Source organism: Lutjanus erythropterus, chromosome 12, assembly GCF_056507025.1.
Source record: "Lutjanus erythropterus isolate fLutEry1 chromosome 12, fLutEry1.hap2, whole genome shotgun sequence".
Taxonomy (NCBI): Eukaryota; Metazoa; Chordata; class Actinopteri; order Lutjaniformes; family Lutjanidae; genus Lutjanus; species Lutjanus erythropterus.
This window is the reverse complement of record NC_139328.1, coordinates 33030001-33050841: the sequence shown is the minus strand read 5'-3', so window position 1 is coordinate 33050841 and position 20841 is coordinate 33030001. Positions and strand designations below refer to the sequence as shown.

At 39.4% G+C, this 20841-nt stretch overlaps 1 protein-coding gene across 1 annotated transcript in view; it reads left to right on the top strand.

The window, feature by feature from the left end:
- Positions 1-20841, top strand: part of LOC146318276 (astrotactin-1-like) — a 425337-nt gene that overhangs the window by 99024 nt on the left and 305472 nt on the right. Inside the window, exon 2 of the mRNA XM_084732515.1 lies at positions 10560-10741. Within this exon, the coding sequence (XP_084588641.1) occupies positions 10560-10741 (182 nt within the window). The remainder of the gene's footprint in view (positions 1-10559; positions 10742-20841) is intronic.

The following is a 20841-nucleotide window of genomic DNA, read 5'->3' as shown; positions in this document are numbered from 1 at the left end:
CACTGTGACATACAATGAGGCAATGGACCAGCAGTGGTGTGGACTCAAGTCACATGACTCAAGTCAGACTGTAGTGATGAATCCGTCGACTTGAGACTCGAACTTGACTTGACTTTGACTTTAATCCCGGTGATTTGACTTGGGACGGTGAAGCCAAGAGGAATGTCCTCGGCTCCTCGCTGTCGTGACAACTGATGATGTCAGTCGGTCTGACAGCAGCCAATCACTCTGCTCCGGCAGGACAGAAAGGTGCATTTGGCAGACAACAGATGACACCTCTGATTATCACATTCAGATATGGATTATCACACTCTGCTGTGCTCCATCAACAACAGACAGTCACATGAAAAAATGACTCAAAAAACAAACAATTATAAGTGTGGGCTAAAGGGTTCTTCGTCTTGTCTCCACAGGCAAACCCTTTCAGAGAATTCTCCCTAGAACCCGACAAAGGGGTTATGGCTAGAAGATTTCACCCAGCCCCCCTGGGACAGGTTCTAATGGTGCTAACAAGAACCCATCCAATGGTTTGCACTGGGAACCTTTTTATATTCCAAGGGTTTTATCTAGAACACGCCAGGGTGTTCTACTGAGAACCTTTTTGATTCCAAGAGTTCTGTCTAGAACACACTCAGGAGGTTCTACAGAATCTTTTTCATATTCCAGGGTTTTTACCGACAATTCACATACGGAATTCAACTGAGAACCATTTTTTAGTTTTAACTAGAACACACATACTCTGTGGGTTCTACAGAGAACTTTTTTTACATTTCAAGGGTTTTATCTAGAACCCTACTGGGGGTTTACCCTAGAACCATTTTATTATAGTTAAAATAACCCTTGACAAAAGAGTTCTTCGAGGATTTCAACAATCCTTTTTCCCAGAAAGGGTTTGGTCAAAGAACCCTTTTCTTCAGAAGCAAATGGTTCTGTGTAGAACCTCAGCACTTCGGGAAGAACCCTTATTTCTAAGAGTGCAGGAATTGGACTTGATTTTGGACTTGGTTTCTATTTTTCCACCCCTGATTAGCACAATGTCACTGGAAAAATTTCATAAAAGCTGTAGTTTTTTTGAAAGCTAATAAATAAATTGCAGGGAAACTTTGTTAAAATCTTATTCTGATATCATGTAGTGGAGGCTGATGCTTCTAAGAATAGCAAACCCCAGGAACAGGCTTTACATTATCAGAGAGACCAATTAAAAAAACCCACAGTGAGAGATTGCAGTGAGTTGCAGCAGCCAGTGGAGCAGCAGCCTGCCCAAAGGTGACTTGAGGACTTTGCCCTCTATTCCATTCACCTCTACTGACTTGGGCTGTCAGCAGAAAACTCTGAGACAGAAACCTCATAACTGGGACAAATAGAATCCAAACTCTGCCAGATTAGACACCACTAAAAGTAAAAATTTAAACTGTTTTTTTTAAATATAATATGGATGAAGTGACCAGCTAATGACGGCAGACAGCCTGGTGACATTGTTAACAACAAGCTGCATCCCGAAAACGTCCCAGAGGGCCTGTATGAATCTGTTGCAGCTCCAGTTTAACACTGAGCCCCTCATCTTATCCAGAAGCACTCTCCAATAAGATGAATGATTTCATTCCAGCACTGACTCTTCGCTGTGATGTTATTGCCTGGAACAGAACAAAACCTCCCCGCTGGGTGCTAAAATCTGACAGCGTTATATTGGCTGAACTCCCCTCCCCCCCCCCCCAAAAAAAGAAAAATGTGCCCGTCATGTCACGTCTGAAATCGCACCAGACCGGCTGCTTTAACTGTATTTTGTTTATTTCTATCATGTTGCATTAATCCTGCCACAGTGAATATCAAATTCATTTTTTTTCCGTTCTTAAATCCCCCACGAGGCTTTTCTAATTATATCAGTCGCGCTTGGGTAAGCAGAGGTCTTTGAGACTCGTGACTTGGAGAAGGGAAGCGAGATTGTACCGAGTTCGTCGTCTCATTTTAATGCAGAGCGCGGCCCGCTGACGATATACATGTAAGCAAACCTGTGACAGCTGAAAATGCGCTCTGAATTCTGGGTAATATATCACATTCCGCCACTCTCAAGTGCTCCGTCAATCAATTAGCGAATGGAAAAATGCTTTGTGCTGGAATCTGCTGTTTGTTTACATTGGAATTAAAGATACGGCTTTGGAAATGCTCAAGATAGATGCTCTGTCACTTTAATTCTAACGGAATTGGAAGTCCTTTAAACTAAATGGCTCGACCAATCTGCATTCAGAGGAGGTACACTAATAATGTGGCGTAATCAGATTACTTTGATCCATTTTAATGCTTGTAGGTGGCCACTTTCTCTTTTTTTTTATCCCTCCCTCTCCACCAATCCCTTTATCCGCTCTGCTTTTTTTTCTCCATCCTCCTCCCCCATCTCTTTCTTCTCCCTCTCTCTTTCTCTCTCTCATTTCCCTTTACCTCGCTGCTGGGGTGGTACTGTACGCCATCCCGCGCTGTGTAAGGTGGCGGTCTCATTAATCCCACTCTCATGGCAAACTAGTCCCCGGGGAGAGAGAGGGAAGGGAGCACACTTTTTAAAAAGTGCCCTGTCACACTCTGGCACATCATTTGCATTTAGCTTAAAACCAGCCGGGACTCTTAAATCTTGTCTATGGGCAGAGGGAACTCCCTCTTCACTGCGGCAGGAGGGCATCAGTTATTGTCAGGCCAAACCTTGTTATACACTCACAATTACACACGCACACACTCGCACAGCTGTGTCACAGTAAAAGCATTAAGTAGTTTGGTTTGTAAACAGGTTATAATCCATATAAGGGTTATGGCTATTATCCAGCATGCAAGTGTTTCCTTTGCCAGTAATCAGTGTAATGGGCTGTCTGACAAAGACGGTGCTGTACACTCACACAGCGGACAGGGGAGTGCTGCTAGGGACTGCATTGTATTCTTCTGTATGTGCAATGCATGCACAAAATATTAATGATGGCTGCTCTTACCGTGCATAGCTTAAGCCAGGTAAGTGCTTCCATACAGAGGATGGTGCACGCAGAGTGAGATGGCCATTTATACATGAAACAATGGTCAGTTACTTTATGAAAGCCTGGGGGATAAAAAAAGGGAAGTTTTTATCAGGATAACAAGCTACACGAGTAGCTCTTTGGGGCTGTAGTGAGGCTCTGGACTGGACTCTTACATTAGCATGCTAGCATGCTCATAATGACGGTGTTAGCATGCTGAGTTTAGCAGGTCAGCATCTTAGTTTAAAATCATGATGATATGAAAAATTCCCCTTTAACCCTGTGAGATTACATCCCGCCATATCGTGCACCTGAGTGAGTGTTGGCTAACGCTAATAAAATGCTAAGCCAAACAACAGAAATGTATCCAGCGAGCTAATTAATCACGTTAAGATGTCAGTGTTGTAGATGCCTCATTTAAAGTTTTTCTGTCCATTCAGGGCGAAGTTACACCGTTGAGACGCTGGCTGCAGGCATGCTAATGTTAGCCGCAGCTGCTGTGGAGGGGTTAGCTAAAACGGTGCACTCTGTAGCCTTTAGTTACACCGCATTCTGAGTTTGTTCAACATGTTGTCCTTGCCACCTTTGCATTTCATGTTGCATGTACCGCAGCGAGTGTTGTCCATGTCGAGTTTTGAAAAGTTTAACCACACTTGTGACCGCTTTTGTTTTGCTCTGACTCACTCAGTCTGCTCTGTGACTGAACAAACTGCTGCCCGCTCTAACACCGCTCTCTCTTTTTTCGCTTTTTCTCTATACTTTGTGATACTCTCTCACCCAGATTTGCTCTTAGGTGTCGAAATTCGGCACAGATTAATTTTCTGGCACTCAAGTTTGGTACCCGACCCTACCCCGCCACAGTGTTGGGTGGCTTCTGAAATTTGCACAACAAATGAAAAATGATTAGCAGGTGTAAATTTTCAGACCCCGCCCTGAAACACTGGACATATAAAGCTATGATTAATGTTTTCGTTGAGCTTTAAATAGAACTGTTTGAAGATGTTGTTTTACCTACAATGGTGTAATCCTGTTTGGGATGAGATTAATATCTGGCATGATATGGAAATGCCAGATTTAGCCCACCAGAAACAGGTGAAAAACCACTCAAGGTTGAGACATCCTCATAAGGTAACAGCCCTTCTGTGTGAGTTTCAAAGTGTGTGTTGAGTAGCGCTCACAATCACCACTTAACTGATCTTAATGTGTAAAATTGATTCTTTTCAAAATGATTTGACCTCTGATCTGTAATCACTTGTGGTATTATGCTAAGGCAGGAATTACAGACACTGATGAAGCAGACCAAACAAATGAAAAGAATCTAAAGCCCTGACTCACTGGAGGCCCACATTGTGCAGGTGCAAAGGTTGTGTAACTCGATACATGTTCCTGAAGTTTTGCACAGTGTGTAAAAGCCTGTGATCAGCAGTAAAATCTTGCTTGCAACTACATCTTAGGCAGTAATCAGTGTAATGGTGTGGTGTAGCGTGGGGTTAGTGTGTGTGTATATATAGATTCCTGAACAAGGCCCTTACCGTGATAAGTAGCTTTTGCAGTGTGAGAGCTGGATGTCTCGCGCGTTTCATGCTTTACTCCACACTCGCTCTGCCGCCTTCCCCCGGCTTTCCAGTCCTTGTTGTTGCCGTCCTAATTCTCATCTCCCATGCTAACACAAGTGTCTTAACTTACTGCTTGAGTCACTCAGTTCTGGGCTTTTTTCTTTTGATCAGGCCTAATCCTCATTATTATTTACAGACAGTGATTCCTCCCTGCAACCATCGCTGCACCGCCGCTCGAATAAACCAGCACATAGTATGGACTTTGATCAATTATGGACTATTCGCTAATGGCCTGTGTCCCTTTGGTGCAACCCCGCCATCCCTCTCTGCTCTGCACTGTGCTCGCGCTGCTTCTCTGTTAAGTTCATTGTGACATCTGCGTGTAAAATGAGCTTTAAATTATTTGATAGCTTGTATACCAGCAGAGCTGTGGCACAATATATTTGGATAATAGATTTGTGTGCAGCACTGGGTCATGCTAGCAATTAGTGTAATAGTCTGTTTTATGGCAGAGTGTCCAAAGTAATCCATAAACAGTATAAGGATGTGCACTGTGTACCATCCTGCAAATGGTGGCATTAAATGGGATTCCTAATTGGATATGAGAGCATCAGCTGCCAACGATGGAAACTAAACAACAGTGATAAAAGAATACAAATACACCGAGTAACTATAACAACCTCAGTTCCAAAAAAGCAGTGATTTGCAAAACATTTTCAGCTTGCAGTCAGTTGAATACAGTAAAGCTACAATGACTAATTGCTTAATCAATTACTAATTGATCATTTAAGTAATCGTCAACCATTTTGATAATTGGTTAATTGGTTTGAGTAATTTTTAAAGAAGAAAAAGTCTAAATTCTCTAATTCCAGCTTCATAAATTTGAATATTTTCTTTACTTCTTTATGACAGTAAACTGAATATCTGGGTTGTGTGCAAAACAAGACCTTTAAAGACACGATCCTGGGCTTTCAGAGACACTGATCGACATTTTTCACGATTTTCTGAAATTTTATGAACCAAACAACTAATCAATGAATCAAGAAAATAATTGATTATAAAAAATAATCAGTCAGTTGCAGCCCTAGAATACAATACAAAGACGAGACAGGAGATTGTTTACCACTTTGATACATCAAATTTTCTTTTAAAAACACTCAGTAAGCTTGTGGAAACATAAGACACTAACTGTTGTCTTGCTTGATAGACGACTTCAGATGCTCAAGAGTAGAGACATCATTAAGATTTTATTGACACAACTACTGTTACTACTACCAATACAGCTTATCGATATGGTACTTTTACAATACTCTTATCAGTTGTTTGTCATCACTAAATAATTACTTTAAAAAATATGATATGTTTAAAAAAAGAATACATTTCGAAACAGAATTAGAATTGACTAACTATAACTTAGCTGAGCTAAGGTGCTGTTGATCAGATGTATTCCATCATTCCCATCAAAAATAGCCTTGGTCCTCTGTCCACAAATTTCACGCCCACTACTAGAAATCTAGGAGTAATATTTGATTCAGATCTCAGCTTCTAAACACACATCCAAAAAGTTGTCCAGTCCTGTTTTCTCCATCGACGTACCATTTTGAAAGATCAAAGAGGAGCTGCATCAACACAGCAGAGATGAGGAGACGCTGTGCTGCAGCTGTGTGATAATAAATTACACCTAACCTTAAAAAGCACAGATAAAAGAAGAAATAACATTGGAGCTTAGCAATACTCTGGTCTTTAAAAATTCAGCCATGGGGTGCATTTAATACCATGTTTCCATACTCATACCTGTTCAAGAGTCTGGGGTGTCTGTTGTTGTATTTTGTGCTTCATAATGCGCCAGACATTTTCAATAGGAGACGAGTCTCTTTTACTACGAAGCCACGCTGAACACATGCAGAATGAGTCATGGCTTTGTGTTTCTGAGATAGAGCAGGGACGTCTCTGAAAAAGATATAACATATATTGCTCCAAAAGCTGTACATTAGTGGAGCCTTCACAGATGTGATAGTTAGCCTGAGAAAAAGGAGTATGCACAGTATTTTTATGAGGAAAAAAAATACACAGACTAGCCTTTGTAAATTCTTTATTTCATCTGTCCTGTGAAACCATGTACATCCCCAAACATCAACTTTTGATGCTTGAAATAAAACCGATCCATTTTCAGTTTTCTGACAATGCTTTTTCAGATACTCCAATGGATTTTTAATCGGTTCATTCATCTTACGTTTTCCTCGACCCAAGGAACACAGATCCTTCGTTTTATCTGAAAAATTCAAAATCATCAATCACTAAGTTTGGTTTTCCTCGGATAACGATGATTTTTATATTATAACCCAACTTGTTTAATACTTCTTGCCTCCCTTGTCTGTCTTGTCTGTCAGAATCCTGTTTCAATTAGCTTTTGCAGTCCTTTTCAACCTCTCTAAATTGATTTGAACAAAACAGAACTTTTTAATTGGCCAAAATCTTTCATTTCTAAAATTAAAATGCCCAGTCTGCACACTGCATGAATAAATAATGGTTCTGGTAATTGAAATATGTATGTCTGTAGTTTCTTATTATTGATGAGAGGCAGTGGTGAAAAATGAAGGTGTGTGTTTGAGTTTGTGCCCAAGAGTATAATCTCAGTGCTCAGAGTATGTGTGTGTTTATGTGTAAATGTGTGTATATTTTAGTATACAATTATCTTGTGTTTTGTAAGAAATAAGCCCCAGGCTCTGCGTGTAAATGCAAATTACATCTCAAAATCAAAACAGATATTTTACATGTTAAGATGAACATGATTTACATAAAATCTAAATGTAATCAGTGTTGACATATTTTACACGACAAAATGATCATTCTGAAAACCTGAGTTTACATTGGTGTTGCTGTTTTTATTTTAAAAGGGAGATTTATGAACAGAAAACAGGGATCAATGAATCTGCATTAAGAATTTAACCATTTAAAAATTCATTACCTGATAATGTTGTACCATTTCTCCATTAATTATCACTGATTGATTTGATTTGGTAGTTTGCAGGTTCAATTAAATTAACTTTTTTATTTAATATAGCATCAAAACATAACAGAAGATGTCACAACAGCTCCCACCATGAGCAAGCACTTGGCCACACTGCTGAGGAAAAACTCGCAGAAGTAGAAGCAAGTAGAACCAGGCTCAAAATGTCTAAATGTCCAGGTGGAATCCAGGGTGAATTGTATCTTAAATATTTGCACTTTTTAGATGAGATCTCTGGAATATATGTACTGTAGTAAATCATAAAATGACCATGATATGTCATCAGAAATCAAGAAAACTCACTTCTCTGACTACAGTGCTACAGCCGCAGTGTCCCCCTTTGAAATTATTATTCTGGGCAAGAATAGCTGCTTTTTTTTTTTTTTTTTTGCCTGTGTCACATTACACAGAATGTTTGCTGAATAAGTGTTTGTTTATGAGTGGTAATAAATCATTAATAACCTTTTAAAAGCACTAGATGTTTATAATGGTTAAATTTAGCAATATGTTAGTGGAGTCTGGCTTTGCTTTTCCAAGTCTGGGGAGAAGGAGCGGGAATCAACTTGCTCCATAGATCGTATAGTAAACATGGATGCCAAGCTGTTTAACATAAAGATTATGGCCCCAGCTCCCCATTTGGACTGCTCTGCTCATCTTTGCACTCACAAATGCTACATATTGCTTCTTTAACCAAATTAAGTCAAGTTGTAATCTTGACATCTTTTGCCCTCCAAATGATCTCTTACTTTGGAGTGATTTGTATTGCATGAACTAAAATGAAACCACAAAATGTGTCCAAGGACATAATTCAGTTCCAGCAGCAGCCTATTGGAGCAGTTTGTTTGCAGAGTCGGAGATGGGATTCAGTCTGGAGTCCCGGTTGCACTCTCTGTGATCTCTGTTTCAATTTATGTCTTCCAGTCAGCGCTCTCACTTCTCCTGACTTATGAGCCTGATGCATCTTTGCTACTCTTCACGCTTACATAACAGAAAATCACCCATAAAGCTCTGTCATGCATTTATAATGTTTTCCATTTCTGCGCTCTGTGTGTTTTGGCGTACATAACTAATACTTCAAACAGTGAGGAGAGGAATGTATTGTCTGAGGAGCTGAGGTATGACACAAAGCACAATGTTTCTTCTGCTCCGCTGCCTCCATAAAATCACTGTTTACTCATCTTTATCTTTGGAGTTTAATAAGTTCTTGTGGTTTTTGTTCTTCCTCACATAGATAAAAACTCTGGTAGCTGATAGACGGGGTTCAGGTGTGGGCGGGACAGGCATGGGTTACTCATACACCCTCACACACTTATTTCTGCAGAAGAGTGAAACGGGTGTTAATGTAATGCCCAAATAATCACTGGACTGTGATATTTTACTGACTGCTTACAATAATAGAAACTGACATAACTTTAAGCTAAATGCTAACAGTTAGCAGGTATAATTTTTACCATGTTGGAGGTGTGTTAGCATGCTAACATTTGTTAATCAGCACTAAACACAAAGTACAGTTGATCATCTAGAATGACGTCATGGTATCGATTAATCAACCTATTATTTTCACAAGTAATCGTTTATTGAATGTCAAAATTGTGAAAAATGCTCATTACAATTTCTTAGATCTCAAAGTGGCATCTTCATATAGCTTCTTTTGTCTAACCAGCTGTCCAAAACACTCCTCATTTACTAAAAAATTGTCAGAAATGAAAAATAAAAGCAACAACACATTTTTGCTTGAGAAATGACTGAAACGACTAACTGACTATCTCTAATATATACATGACAGTGTGTCGTTGAGATATTTTGCAGTATGAGTGAAAACTGACCAGCATTTCAAGTCATTAGGTTTCATCATGTGGGAAGCATAAATATCAGGACCAACTTCCACACCAGAACTTCCAACAGAGATATTTTAAAGTCTGCGTAAAGGCAAAAGGGAGTTTAGAAAATAGTTGCTGAAAATGTGAAAAGACTGAGAATTATGTAGTACCTAATTGTGCAGTTAGACCGTTAAACTGTTCACGATTTCTGCATTCAGGATTTTTGGGGCGGACCTGAAATATGGCTCGGTGTCCCACCAGAGCCATGGTAACCGAACGCTTTGTAGGCCCAAAAAACGACACCTCTTTCCCCTCCTTAACAGTCCCTAATGAACTCTCTCAGTCCAAATCAACCCAGTAGTTTACTTCAGTTCCAAAACCCCAACACAGAACAAAAAAAAAAAAAAAGAAAAACTACCATCCTGTCACCATCCTCTGGCTCTGGTGGCTTGAACACATCCGGACATGTCCAATGAAGCTGCTAGATGGAGCATCCATGTTTCAGGTCGTTTTCAGGTTGTAGTGGTGTTTGACTGAATTTTATTTGATGTTATAAATAAAAGCCAAAAGCCAAAACTTTTCAGGTACTCACAACTCAATTGCATTATTCACAATACATTACCCAAGGAAGAGTAATGTGTCCAGCTTAACCTCTAGTTGTCGAGATCACTGTATTGATATGTTCACATGTTCTGCTAGTCAATGAGGATATGTGAAGTTTGGAAACAAGTAAGACAACACCAAATACTACAATCTTGACAATTCCCCCTGAAGAGTAGCTTGTGGAAACCTTAGATCATGATCTCAATCCAAAGTTGGCAATCTGATGTTGTGAGGTGGAGGATTTGTCCTCTGGAAATGTCTATATGAAATTTCAGTGCAGTGATTTACAGCGAGCGTGACTACAAATGTGAAATGGCACCCACCCTGGCTGACAATTACAAGAAAATATCTTCAAAAGAGCTTGAAAAGTATCAGCATAAACTTGGCTGTATAACACTAATTAGCGGGTGTGTCTTAAAAATATTAAATCTTAACTATTGAAGTTAAATCCAGATGTCTGTCTTTTTTGGATAAACTGCTCAGACTCCACTGGATCTCCTTCATGATTTTTGGCAGTGATTGCGAGGGAAAACCGCCTCTCATTTAGTTCCCTTTTCTTGTCTGTTGTCTCTGTCAGAGATCTCTGGGAATTCGGAGGACATCCCTCTGGTGCGCTGGAGGCAGCAGTGGCTGGAGAACGGCACTCTGCTCTTCCACATCCACCACCAGGACGGCGGCCTGAACCTCCCTGAACCGACCGAGGACCCGGCCAACGATTCTGCCAAGGAGGAGCTCCGCATCCTGCACATCTCCGTCATGGTGAGACTCTCCACTCTCTGGGGCTGAACGTTCACAAAGCAGCTGAAAACAGAAAGTTTAAAGCCTTACAACGTCTCTTCTTTTGATACGCAGTCAAAAGAACTTTTTAATTGGCCAGAATCTTTCATTTGCTAAATTAAAATTAAGTAAAGGAATAGCTGTTCTCGCTTACTGTTTCATTGAGACGGATATGGCTTTAAATATAGAAATAACTTTGGCTTGGCTGAGTTATTTTCCCTGAAGCTGAAACATCTTCAGATAACATCTTCGAGGTGAGATAACACGTCCCTCCCTCTTGTTTTTGTTTCCCCGTGTTTTTCCAAATGAAACAGCTGAATGCACACATTCTTCAGAGTAAAGGTTTTAGGTGAGCAGATAAATCCTGCAGACGTCTGTCATGCAACAATGGCTGTTTTAGAGGCGGAAATGTTTCATTTACAAAACATCTTTGTGTATTACAGTTCGCTCTCTGGTATAACTCTCCTTTATTCCAAATGTGCGTGATATCTGAGTCAAAACTTTTCAAAATGCTCCGCCACTGTCAGATTAGTTTTCACAGGACACGTATCGAGAGTCTTGCCTGCTGTTTTGAAGCCTGCCACAGGGCACGGACGTGTTCAACATGGTGTATGGGTGTGTTATGACTGTAAAGACATGGAGGGAGACAGGGTGAATTCTTGTATTGAAGCAGTGGCTTTCTTAGTGATTAGAACAATAAAATCAATCCATACTAGAGCTGCAGAATTAATCAAAATATTATGGGGAGTGAGTTGCTGCACCAAGTAAAAGAGTTCAAGTATTTTGGGGTGTTGTTCATGATGACGGGAAGTGTGAGATTGACAGGCAGGTTGGTGTGGCATCAGCAGTAATGCAGATATTGTAGCGCACTGTCATGGCAAGAGGAAGCTGAGCCGGAAGGTAAAGCTCTGAATTTACCAGTCGATTTTCGTTCTAGCCCTCACCTGTGGTCATGAGCTTTGGGTAGTGACCAAAAAGTGGTTCGGTCATCTGATCGGATGCTTCCTGGACAACTTCCGTTGGAGGTTTCCCAGGCACATCCCACTGGGAGGAGACCGCAGGGTAGACCCAAAACCAGCTGAGGGGAGTGCATTTCTCATCTGGAAATGCTGGAAAACACAGCTGGGGAGAGGGAATACCTTGCTTAGCCTGCTGCCACCTCGATCAGACCCCGGATGAGCAGAAGAAAATGGATGGATGATTTAAAATGCAAGGAGCAGAAGTAATATTTTTATACAGTAGGATCCTTGGAAATAACAGATTTGAATGATATTTTTTAATTTTTTTATTTTGGATTTGCCTCTTTTGGCACATATTTCATCCTGTCTTCACCAAATTTGGTGCATGCCCTATTTATATGACCACAAAAAATCAGTTTATTTTTTGATGTCACCTGCTATTTGTCTCTAATCAGTTATCAAAAAATGACTTAAAAAAATGAACACGGTTCCTACGCAATATGGAAAACTGTGGAATTTACCAATTTCCAGGGTATCATGCTTTTCATGATACCTAAACATTTAACAGACTATATGCAGTGAAAAATCTGTATTTTTGTGAGGAACATACATTTATAGTTCCACATTTCAGTAGCAAAATGTAGATTCTTGCATGCTTGCACTGTATCAAACCTTATCTGCTATGTCTGCAGAGTAGGAAATGAATCCTTAGATCTTGCAGCTTCCTCCTCTTGCCTGAGGAAATGTATATTTATTAGATCTTAGATATGCCACACCTACTCCCAGTGCCCTTTTCCAGCCCAAAGACATTGCAATCGTGCTTTGATGGATGATATGTATTTTCAGACATTGAAAGCATATTATAGCTGCATACACAAATGATTAGTCAGCTTGAGAAGACTTTCGCCAGCAGCTACATCTGCTGAATGGAAAGCCACGCCTCGACACCCTCTGAATGTCACTGATCTTGAGCCCTTGAAACTAATAACTGACCTTGAGTATCCTCTGCATGTTTTGCATGTATTAGCAAACATCTACTGGGCATGCAGGGTTGAGTGGTGACAGCATTTTTATGTGGAAATGAGGAAGCCAGTGCTGAGGTTCTGCTTCCTACCTCTTTGATTTCCCTCTAATCTCACATTTTTTCACTCCCTGCTCTATCTGCATTTCACATCCCATCAACCTCAGGTCCGTGTCTTTGTGCTCCCTGCTCTGCTAATTCCTCATCCTGAAAGAGCTGCGGCGGTAGCGCTGCCACGAGGGTGTTTTTTCGTGAAGGTGTGGGTTGAGACGGATTAGCATGCAGATATGAGCAGACCGTGACAACAGATGGAAGCGGTGTTGCCGCTGCGCTGCCCAGGCCCCGCTGCAGCTTGCCACCCGGCTGGAGGCCCCGACCTATAAATCCAAAGCCGTGTCACTTGCTCAGTTCCTCGCGGATACAAAAAGGGTCCTGTGAAGGCTGCTTTTACGGGCTTTTTAGCTCAGGCGCGCACCTGTCACCGGACCTCTTTCGACCGCGTGTCTCTGGAGACCGCAGGACAACAGCGGTCAGCACATGTGGTGTTCTGGGAGGAAGCAGAGGAATGCAGCTGTGAATGTCTTCATTGCTTCAGGTCCCAGCAACATCCGAGGAAACCTCTCCGGGATACAGTTATGCAACAAGCTGCAGGCAAGAAACATGATGAAATAAAGGATAATTCCACTTTTGTTCAATTTAAGGTTTGTTGGTAATATTAACATCGTACTCAGCAAAGTACTTACTGAGATCTGAGACAGCTAGAACCTGTCCAACATGACAGCCTGTCTGAAGACGTCTGTAGACTGTGAAACAACAATCATGCATATTTAATGCAGGTCACACTATAGGAGATGGATCTTGCAAGACCGTTAGATTATTTTAATTATTGATTAATCTGCGGATTATTTTCATGATGAATCATTTAGTCTATAAAATAAAAAGTGAAAAATGCTTGTCACAGTTTCTCAGAGCCCAAAATGACATCTTGACTTTGCTTTTTTTGTCCATCCAGCACACTCAAACCCAAAGACTTCAATTCTGGACATAGATGGCAAAGAAAAGCAGCAAATCCTTCCATTCAGCAAGCTGCAACCAGCATTTTTGACATTTCCACTTAAAAAATGATTAAAAGAATTAATCAGTTATTAACTAATTCTCTTTTGAATGACTAATCGATTAATCAACTAATCGTGGAACTATATTCAAAAATGGCACTTCCAAAATGTCATGTCATTTCATGTCACGTGCCGATTGGTTCGTTTGTAGAAGTAGGTTGTAGCCTGCAGCAGGAATCAAAGTGTGAGAATATGGTCCTGTTTGTCTCTGTGATCTCGGACCATCAGTTTGGATTGACAACCAGAGATTTTACCACGATCGTAAACTTTTGTCTCAGATAGCCTAAAGTGATCTTGTGTACAGTTGCAAATTTTGTGCATTTTCCGCAAGCAATAGTTAAAAATGCTAACAATCAGTTGATCGATTAATAATAAATAAGATATTTTTTCTAATTTTTTCTCCTTTTAAATTTACATAAAAGTTTTCTTATTCAACAAAGGCTCTGCCAGACAAAACAATGTTAAATGAGGCCCAAATACTGTCATTTCTATACTACTGCTTAATTATCAATTAAAACAGTTTAATCTGATAAATTCGTAATGATGATTAATTGATTAATGATTAACGTCCTTAATGTTGTGTAGTAAACAGGCCTTGATTCAGACTATTTGACATGACAAACCAACATTCAATAGAGTGCCCGTTCAAAACACGCCTGTTCAGAAGGGACGGGCTTTTTAGGCAAAAATAACATTTAACTAATAGTGAAAGTAAGATAATCAATTGGCTGCTGTCATTGCTAGTAACTAGCTGTTTGGGACCAGGCTATTCCCATGAACAAAAGTGTTCATTCTGCAAGTTACATTGCTGATGGTAGAAATGTTTTAGTTTTAGAATGGAAAATGGCAAACTTACAAGGCTAGAATGTAACATCCCTGATCTCTCCGGTTCTTCATCTGTTCTTGAATGTACTGTAGTGAGCAATGTAGTGCGAGCTGTACCCAGCATGCCATTTGGTAGTATAACACTTAACAGGGGTCCATTACACTACTACACAGTGGTGTATTGAGACTAGAGGTTGTAATACACGATACTGTTAACTCGAATAAGTTAGCAGTACTCAAAAGATTAGCCCATCAGTTGCCAGATATTTTTAAATTTCATGAACGCATAAGTTGTCGGTTATCAGAGCTTAAAATTTGAAGTTAGCGCTACATGTACTTGTTGATTACAGTTAAAAGAACTGATTAGATGTTTTCAGTATATGCAACTCAGAATTGTCATTCGCTCCTTTCATTCCAAATAATTTAACGAAAGTGAATTATTTGATAAAGCAGGAAAACCCAGTAGTTCATGTTTTGTAAACTCAGTCTTTTTCTTTTTTTAAATGTCTTAATTACTATTAACTCAAAATCACTGGTTAATAAAACCCAAAACTTAAAATGTTGGTGGCAACTGATTGTCTTAATAACAGTGAGTACATTAACAAGTTCAAGTCAGCTTTTTTTTAATTCAAAAGTTGAGTTCAGACACTTTTTGCCACACTCTTCCTTTTGTTTCTTTTAGCACATACTGAAACAAATTATATTTGAGAGATAGGAAAAATTTAACACAATAAAAAGATTACAGAAACAAACGACAATTGCAAAGGCAGACTAAAAAATATGTCTTGTAGATCTCAAGAGCTCGCCTTCGACACTGCTCTGTCTTGGGTCCTCCACAAAACACCAAGTTGATCAGATGAACTTTTGTTAAGAAAACTGAAGGACACACATTCAGAGACTCTTTCCAATTTAGTAAGATAATCTAACTAAAACTTCATTTGAAGGTAAAATTCAAAAGCACTCAAAATGCCAGAAATAATTTGTCAGTGCACAGAGAAAGCAAAGGTACAGCTCGATATTTTTACTTGAAAAACTACTTAAACAATAAGCAATAATCAATATAGTTGCTACATTCCACATGCCACTAACAGCATACCAAAAGTCACTAGTCTTTCAACAAAATCCTGCCTTTCCGTCAACAATCTCAAGGGTTGTGTTTTACAGCGCTGTTGCCATGTTTTTATCAAATACATGAAATGGACTTGAAACGGTCCCAGGTCTGTGCATCCCGGCCAGGTCGCCTCAGCCAGGAAGCGGAGCGTCTAATCTGCCACAGTTCATTGCCTGGCCACCATGCCCTCCACGAGACTGCTTATGCCCTAATGGATGAGTTGGGGCTCCAGCATTTTTTAGGCTTGAAGACAAGCCAGCCTTATTATGGGCCTCATCCTAAAGGGGAATCAAGTTCAATGAACTGCACCAAAGTCGGGGTCTAGAGCCAAAAAAGACATTTTTCGTCTGTTGCCCCAGCCAGGCTATAATCTTACCAGGGAATATACAATTTTTCCAACTAGTTTCAGTCAATTTTTTTTCCACACGCAGTCTTGAAGATGGTCTCGAAATTTGATCCAAGAAGTAATTTCCAGTCCTGCTCCTGCATTTTTAATGTGCACTGTTCTAAAGTTGGAGGCTTCCTCATGCAGGGTTCAAAGCTTCTCCCTGCGCTTTCACATCCAACAAGGTGACCACGGTGTCCTCCACCGGCCGCGCCCGGTCATCCATAATAGATGACTAACCTTGTGTATGTCTGTACCAACACCAGGTGAGGCACTGGCAGTTCAAACACACGTCCTCAACTTCAGCTTGAACCTTACAGGCAGAGACAGCTACAAAGTAAATCCCAACACTCCGGCCGAGTAAAGACATAAAAACACTATATAGTATCTGAAACAGCAGCAGATACCCAATGTGGCATGATGGGTTTATCTGTTGAGACTTTTAAACTCCAGTATACCACTGCAATACACAATTCTCCCTTTTAAATTTCCAAATTTTAATCAGCTGCTGCTTCGCCACAGGGCCTCAATGGCTCAATCCAATCATCACATACATTACGGAGGTATCCAAACCAAAGCAACTCAATTACATTATGTGAGAGACTAATATGGTTTTTCAAGCTCAGGGGTTAGATTTGATGTTTTTCCCACTTGTGGATGTCTTCTAGCTCTATTGTTTTTCCCTCAGAGGCCATAAAACAACTTTTTAATTTCTGCAAGCGTCAAAAAGTGGACATCCAATGACAAAAACTTCACAGAAGAAGAGATAAAATCAAATGAAATCATATTTCTTTAAACATAGAGGCACAGCTCTCTGTAGTCATCATACTCTCCTAGAAAAGAGGGTTCCAAAAAGGGGTTCTTCCTGAAGGGCTAGAGTTTTATCCAGGCTTCTCCTATGAGAACAAGGTGGTTCTAGTATTTGTAACAGAGACGGTACTGCAGGTCTGGCCCATATAACTACTCTCATTGTCCATTATTTTGCTGGCTGGTGAACATTTGGGGCAATATGGCCAGATCTGGTTTACTTCAGCTGTGTGGAGCCCTTGAGGTACAAGTTTGTTGTGGCTCAGTAGTGTGAAAAAGCTCCTCACTGTGCCCACTCAACCCAAAAGGTGAGCAGCAGTGGAGTCTGTCAGAGCCGTATGGTGTCTGATGTTAACTGCGGCACATTGTGCCAGGCTGCTCCTTTGTTTTAGTCTGTTTTGTGCTCACTGAAATGAGAACTTCAATTTGAACTTAACACTAACACACTTTTTTGAGTTAGTAAATTCCATGTATAGTCACTTTATTACAGTATTTATCCTGGTCACACTTTATGGTGCTCATTACAATAGAAGTTTACTTTTACCAGAAACACACATCTCATAATTCTGTCTGTTTTACCCCCCCCAAAAAGAAATCTGTGACATACACTCAAGGTCACTCCATGTACAGTTACTGTATTACACTATCTACTGATCCTGGTCCTGTTTTATAGCACTTACTACAAAATAATTTTCTTTTTTCTAGAGAAAATCCAATAATTTCCTCTCTTAAAAAAATGCTGTGAGATGAGGATTGTGAGGATGAAGATTAGAAGATTAGGGAAGATTAGTAGTAGTATAGATACCACAGTAATAGAAATACTACCTCTACTACTAATCTATTACTTCTGAGCTCCCGTGTTGATCAGTGTCACAGTGTTTATGGTAAGTGCAAATGTACATTTTCCCACAATTCATTATTCACATTTAACATTCACATAAATGAGTGAGTGAAACTTGCTGGTATAGCGGTTGAAACAAGAGTTACATATGTAACTACAGTTCTATGAATTATTGATGACTTTCCAAACCTGTGAGTGTTGGTGGTCACAGGGGATTGAGGAGGCTCCACAAAAAAATCTGGATGCTTTTTCTTTTTTTTTTACTATGTGAAGGGTGAGTGTTCAAGCTAAAATGGTTTGTTAAGTTGCTCATACACACACACACACATGCACACACAATAATAAATTTGAAACAAAATTTCAAGGCAATTTAGTTTTGAGCACAACAGAAACTCCTAACTTTTGAAACTAAAGAAGTTTCTCAGACAAATGATCTTGAATCACACCAGCATCAGCATCAATATGATTTACTTAACTGACATTTTAGATTTGTTTCCAATGAGATATTAATGAGTTTTGTTGTTGTAAACATTACTATTGCTGCGCTGGTTAGATAATTAGAATTAAATTATTCACTTCTAATTCTGTTCAAAATTCATTCTTTTTTAAGAACTTTTTTTCAACTCTGTTTATTGTGACTTTTAACAAAAATGACAGTACTGTATTACACATTTGGTGACACTGTATGCACAAATGAAACTAAACACACAAAACAACCTACGCAAGAAGAAAAAAACAAAACAAAAGTGAGCCCGCCCGAATGAAATAAATACATAAGTGAATAACAGCAACAAAATAATAAAATAAGTAAATTATAGATAAATCAAAATGACATGATTGGGTACATAACTACATAAACACTAGGGATTAATATTTTTCCTGAAAATTAGACTTTTTCTATCGAGGGAAAAGAAGCCAGGAAATAAACTTATTTTAAAATGTGTAACTTCAGCTAACTCCTCGTCATGTCAAGCAACACTAAATGCAACAGCAAGATTTATGCATGTATGTGCTCCTAACCAACCTTTTTGTGTATCATTTTGATCATTATTAAGGCAAAACAATACAATTTATGTCCATCAACATTAGAATTAATATAAGCTTCACATCCAGCTTGAACTTTGTTATATCTGCTGCTCGACTATGACTGCCAGAATTATGAAATGCCAAGTTTATCGTCTGTGATTTGTCCTCTGAGAAGAACAACAACAATGAAATTCGTTAAAGCAAGTCATTCTGTGTTTTCTAACCCGTATCTGGAGCTGCTCTGCTGCTAGGAGCCGAGGCTGCAAGTGCGAGCTACCTGCAACAGATGAATTCAGTGAGCAAACCGTATTAACTACGGTATTTGTGTTAATTAATAGTCTGTATTGTGTTTTACTGGCACACAGCACGCACACACACTGTCGACCTACATTTCTCTGAATATATTTTCATGTGCTCTGTGTTTAAAAAAAAGATTTCCCGCCATTGTATTTCCCAGGAAATGAGAAATGGTCTTGATTAGGTTTCCTGGGATCCAGGTTCCTGGGTTTAAACCCTAATAGATACATGTGGCAGGCTGTCAGGTATATAGTTGTTAAAGAGAGAGAAAACAGCAGTGCATTGAACTGTGTTAAATGAGCATGGGTGATTCTGACTTTTTTTTTTTTTTTACTTCCCTATTTACGGAACAGTGGACAGTTTGACTTTCTCTTTTATATAATTAAGAATGGGATTCAATACTTTATAGAAAGTCTTTGTGGAGCCCCTCAGTGCGTATTTTATTTATTTTCTCTAATTTTAGAAAGTGCAGTAAGTCTCTTATCCAGTGAGTAAACAAAGGTAGGTGTGCATCTTAACATTTAAGTAATATTTAGGCGTCTGGCAAGCAGGGTAGCAAAAGCGATACAGTCGGCCTCAGACTTGGACAGTCTGCGGGGCTTTTTGCTGTAGAGGGTTAGGAACATAACTTGAGGAATACAGTTTACATTAAATATATAGCAGAATGGTTAGCCAAATTTTTCTCTTCCAGGAAAGAGACCATATTTGGGAGCATTGCCAGCATATACCCTGTAGTCTACATTTTCTATTGTGTAAATACGGAATATAGATTTAATAAAAAACATCCCCTTGCAGTACGGCACCAACAAGGAGGAGGGTTTAGCTCCTCCAGCACAAACGCTTTAAAGCCTTGGTGACAGATGGAGGTAGAAAGGAAAGTCAGATACAGGAAAAAGAAAACACCTCCAGCATGGCAGGGACCAGCAGGGTTTATGTTGTGACATGCCTCCTCTGGGCCTTGCAAATCTGGAAAAGTGTGTGGATTTGAAAAGCAAATACATTGATGCTTTTTTTTTTTTTTTGCTCCCTGAGCCATATATGTATGTCTCTGAGCTCTGAGCTCCTGTGTTTGTGGATGAGCACAACAATATTTGTGTTAATAAAGCAGATTTTATTGTGATCTGTTGAGTTCTTATGGGCATACACAACTGTGGCGAGTATGCAGGGCCATAGCAGCATTTAAAAATGCCCTAAAGCCTCCTGTTGGAACTATACCCCCCCAAGAAAAAAAAAAAATACCTAACCATTCACTTTCAGGCTTAGTTATTTTATTGATTAATTGATTATACAGATTGTACAAGATTTTGAAAAGACTTCTAAAAGACTTAAGTCCTCTTCTTCTCACATCTAAAGACAATTTGTCAGAAGTTATAGATTTTGCGAAGACAGAGGGTCTTGCAGGGACACTAACACTATTTACACTATAAGTGTATTATTTTGGTTGCTCTTCTGTTTTTGGCAATATGTCCATTCATTTATTTCCCTCTATATCTCTAAAAACAATCAACACTGTATCATCAATTTGATCCTATTAATTGGGGAATCTTATATCCGTAAATCCAAAATTGTTCAGTCACAAACCATCTTTTTTGATTTTTGACAATGAAGACAATTAATTACTTTAAAAAATAATTAAATAAATAATTGTATATTCTAAAAACAAGGAAGCCCTCAAAATATTGAATCTGTATTCAT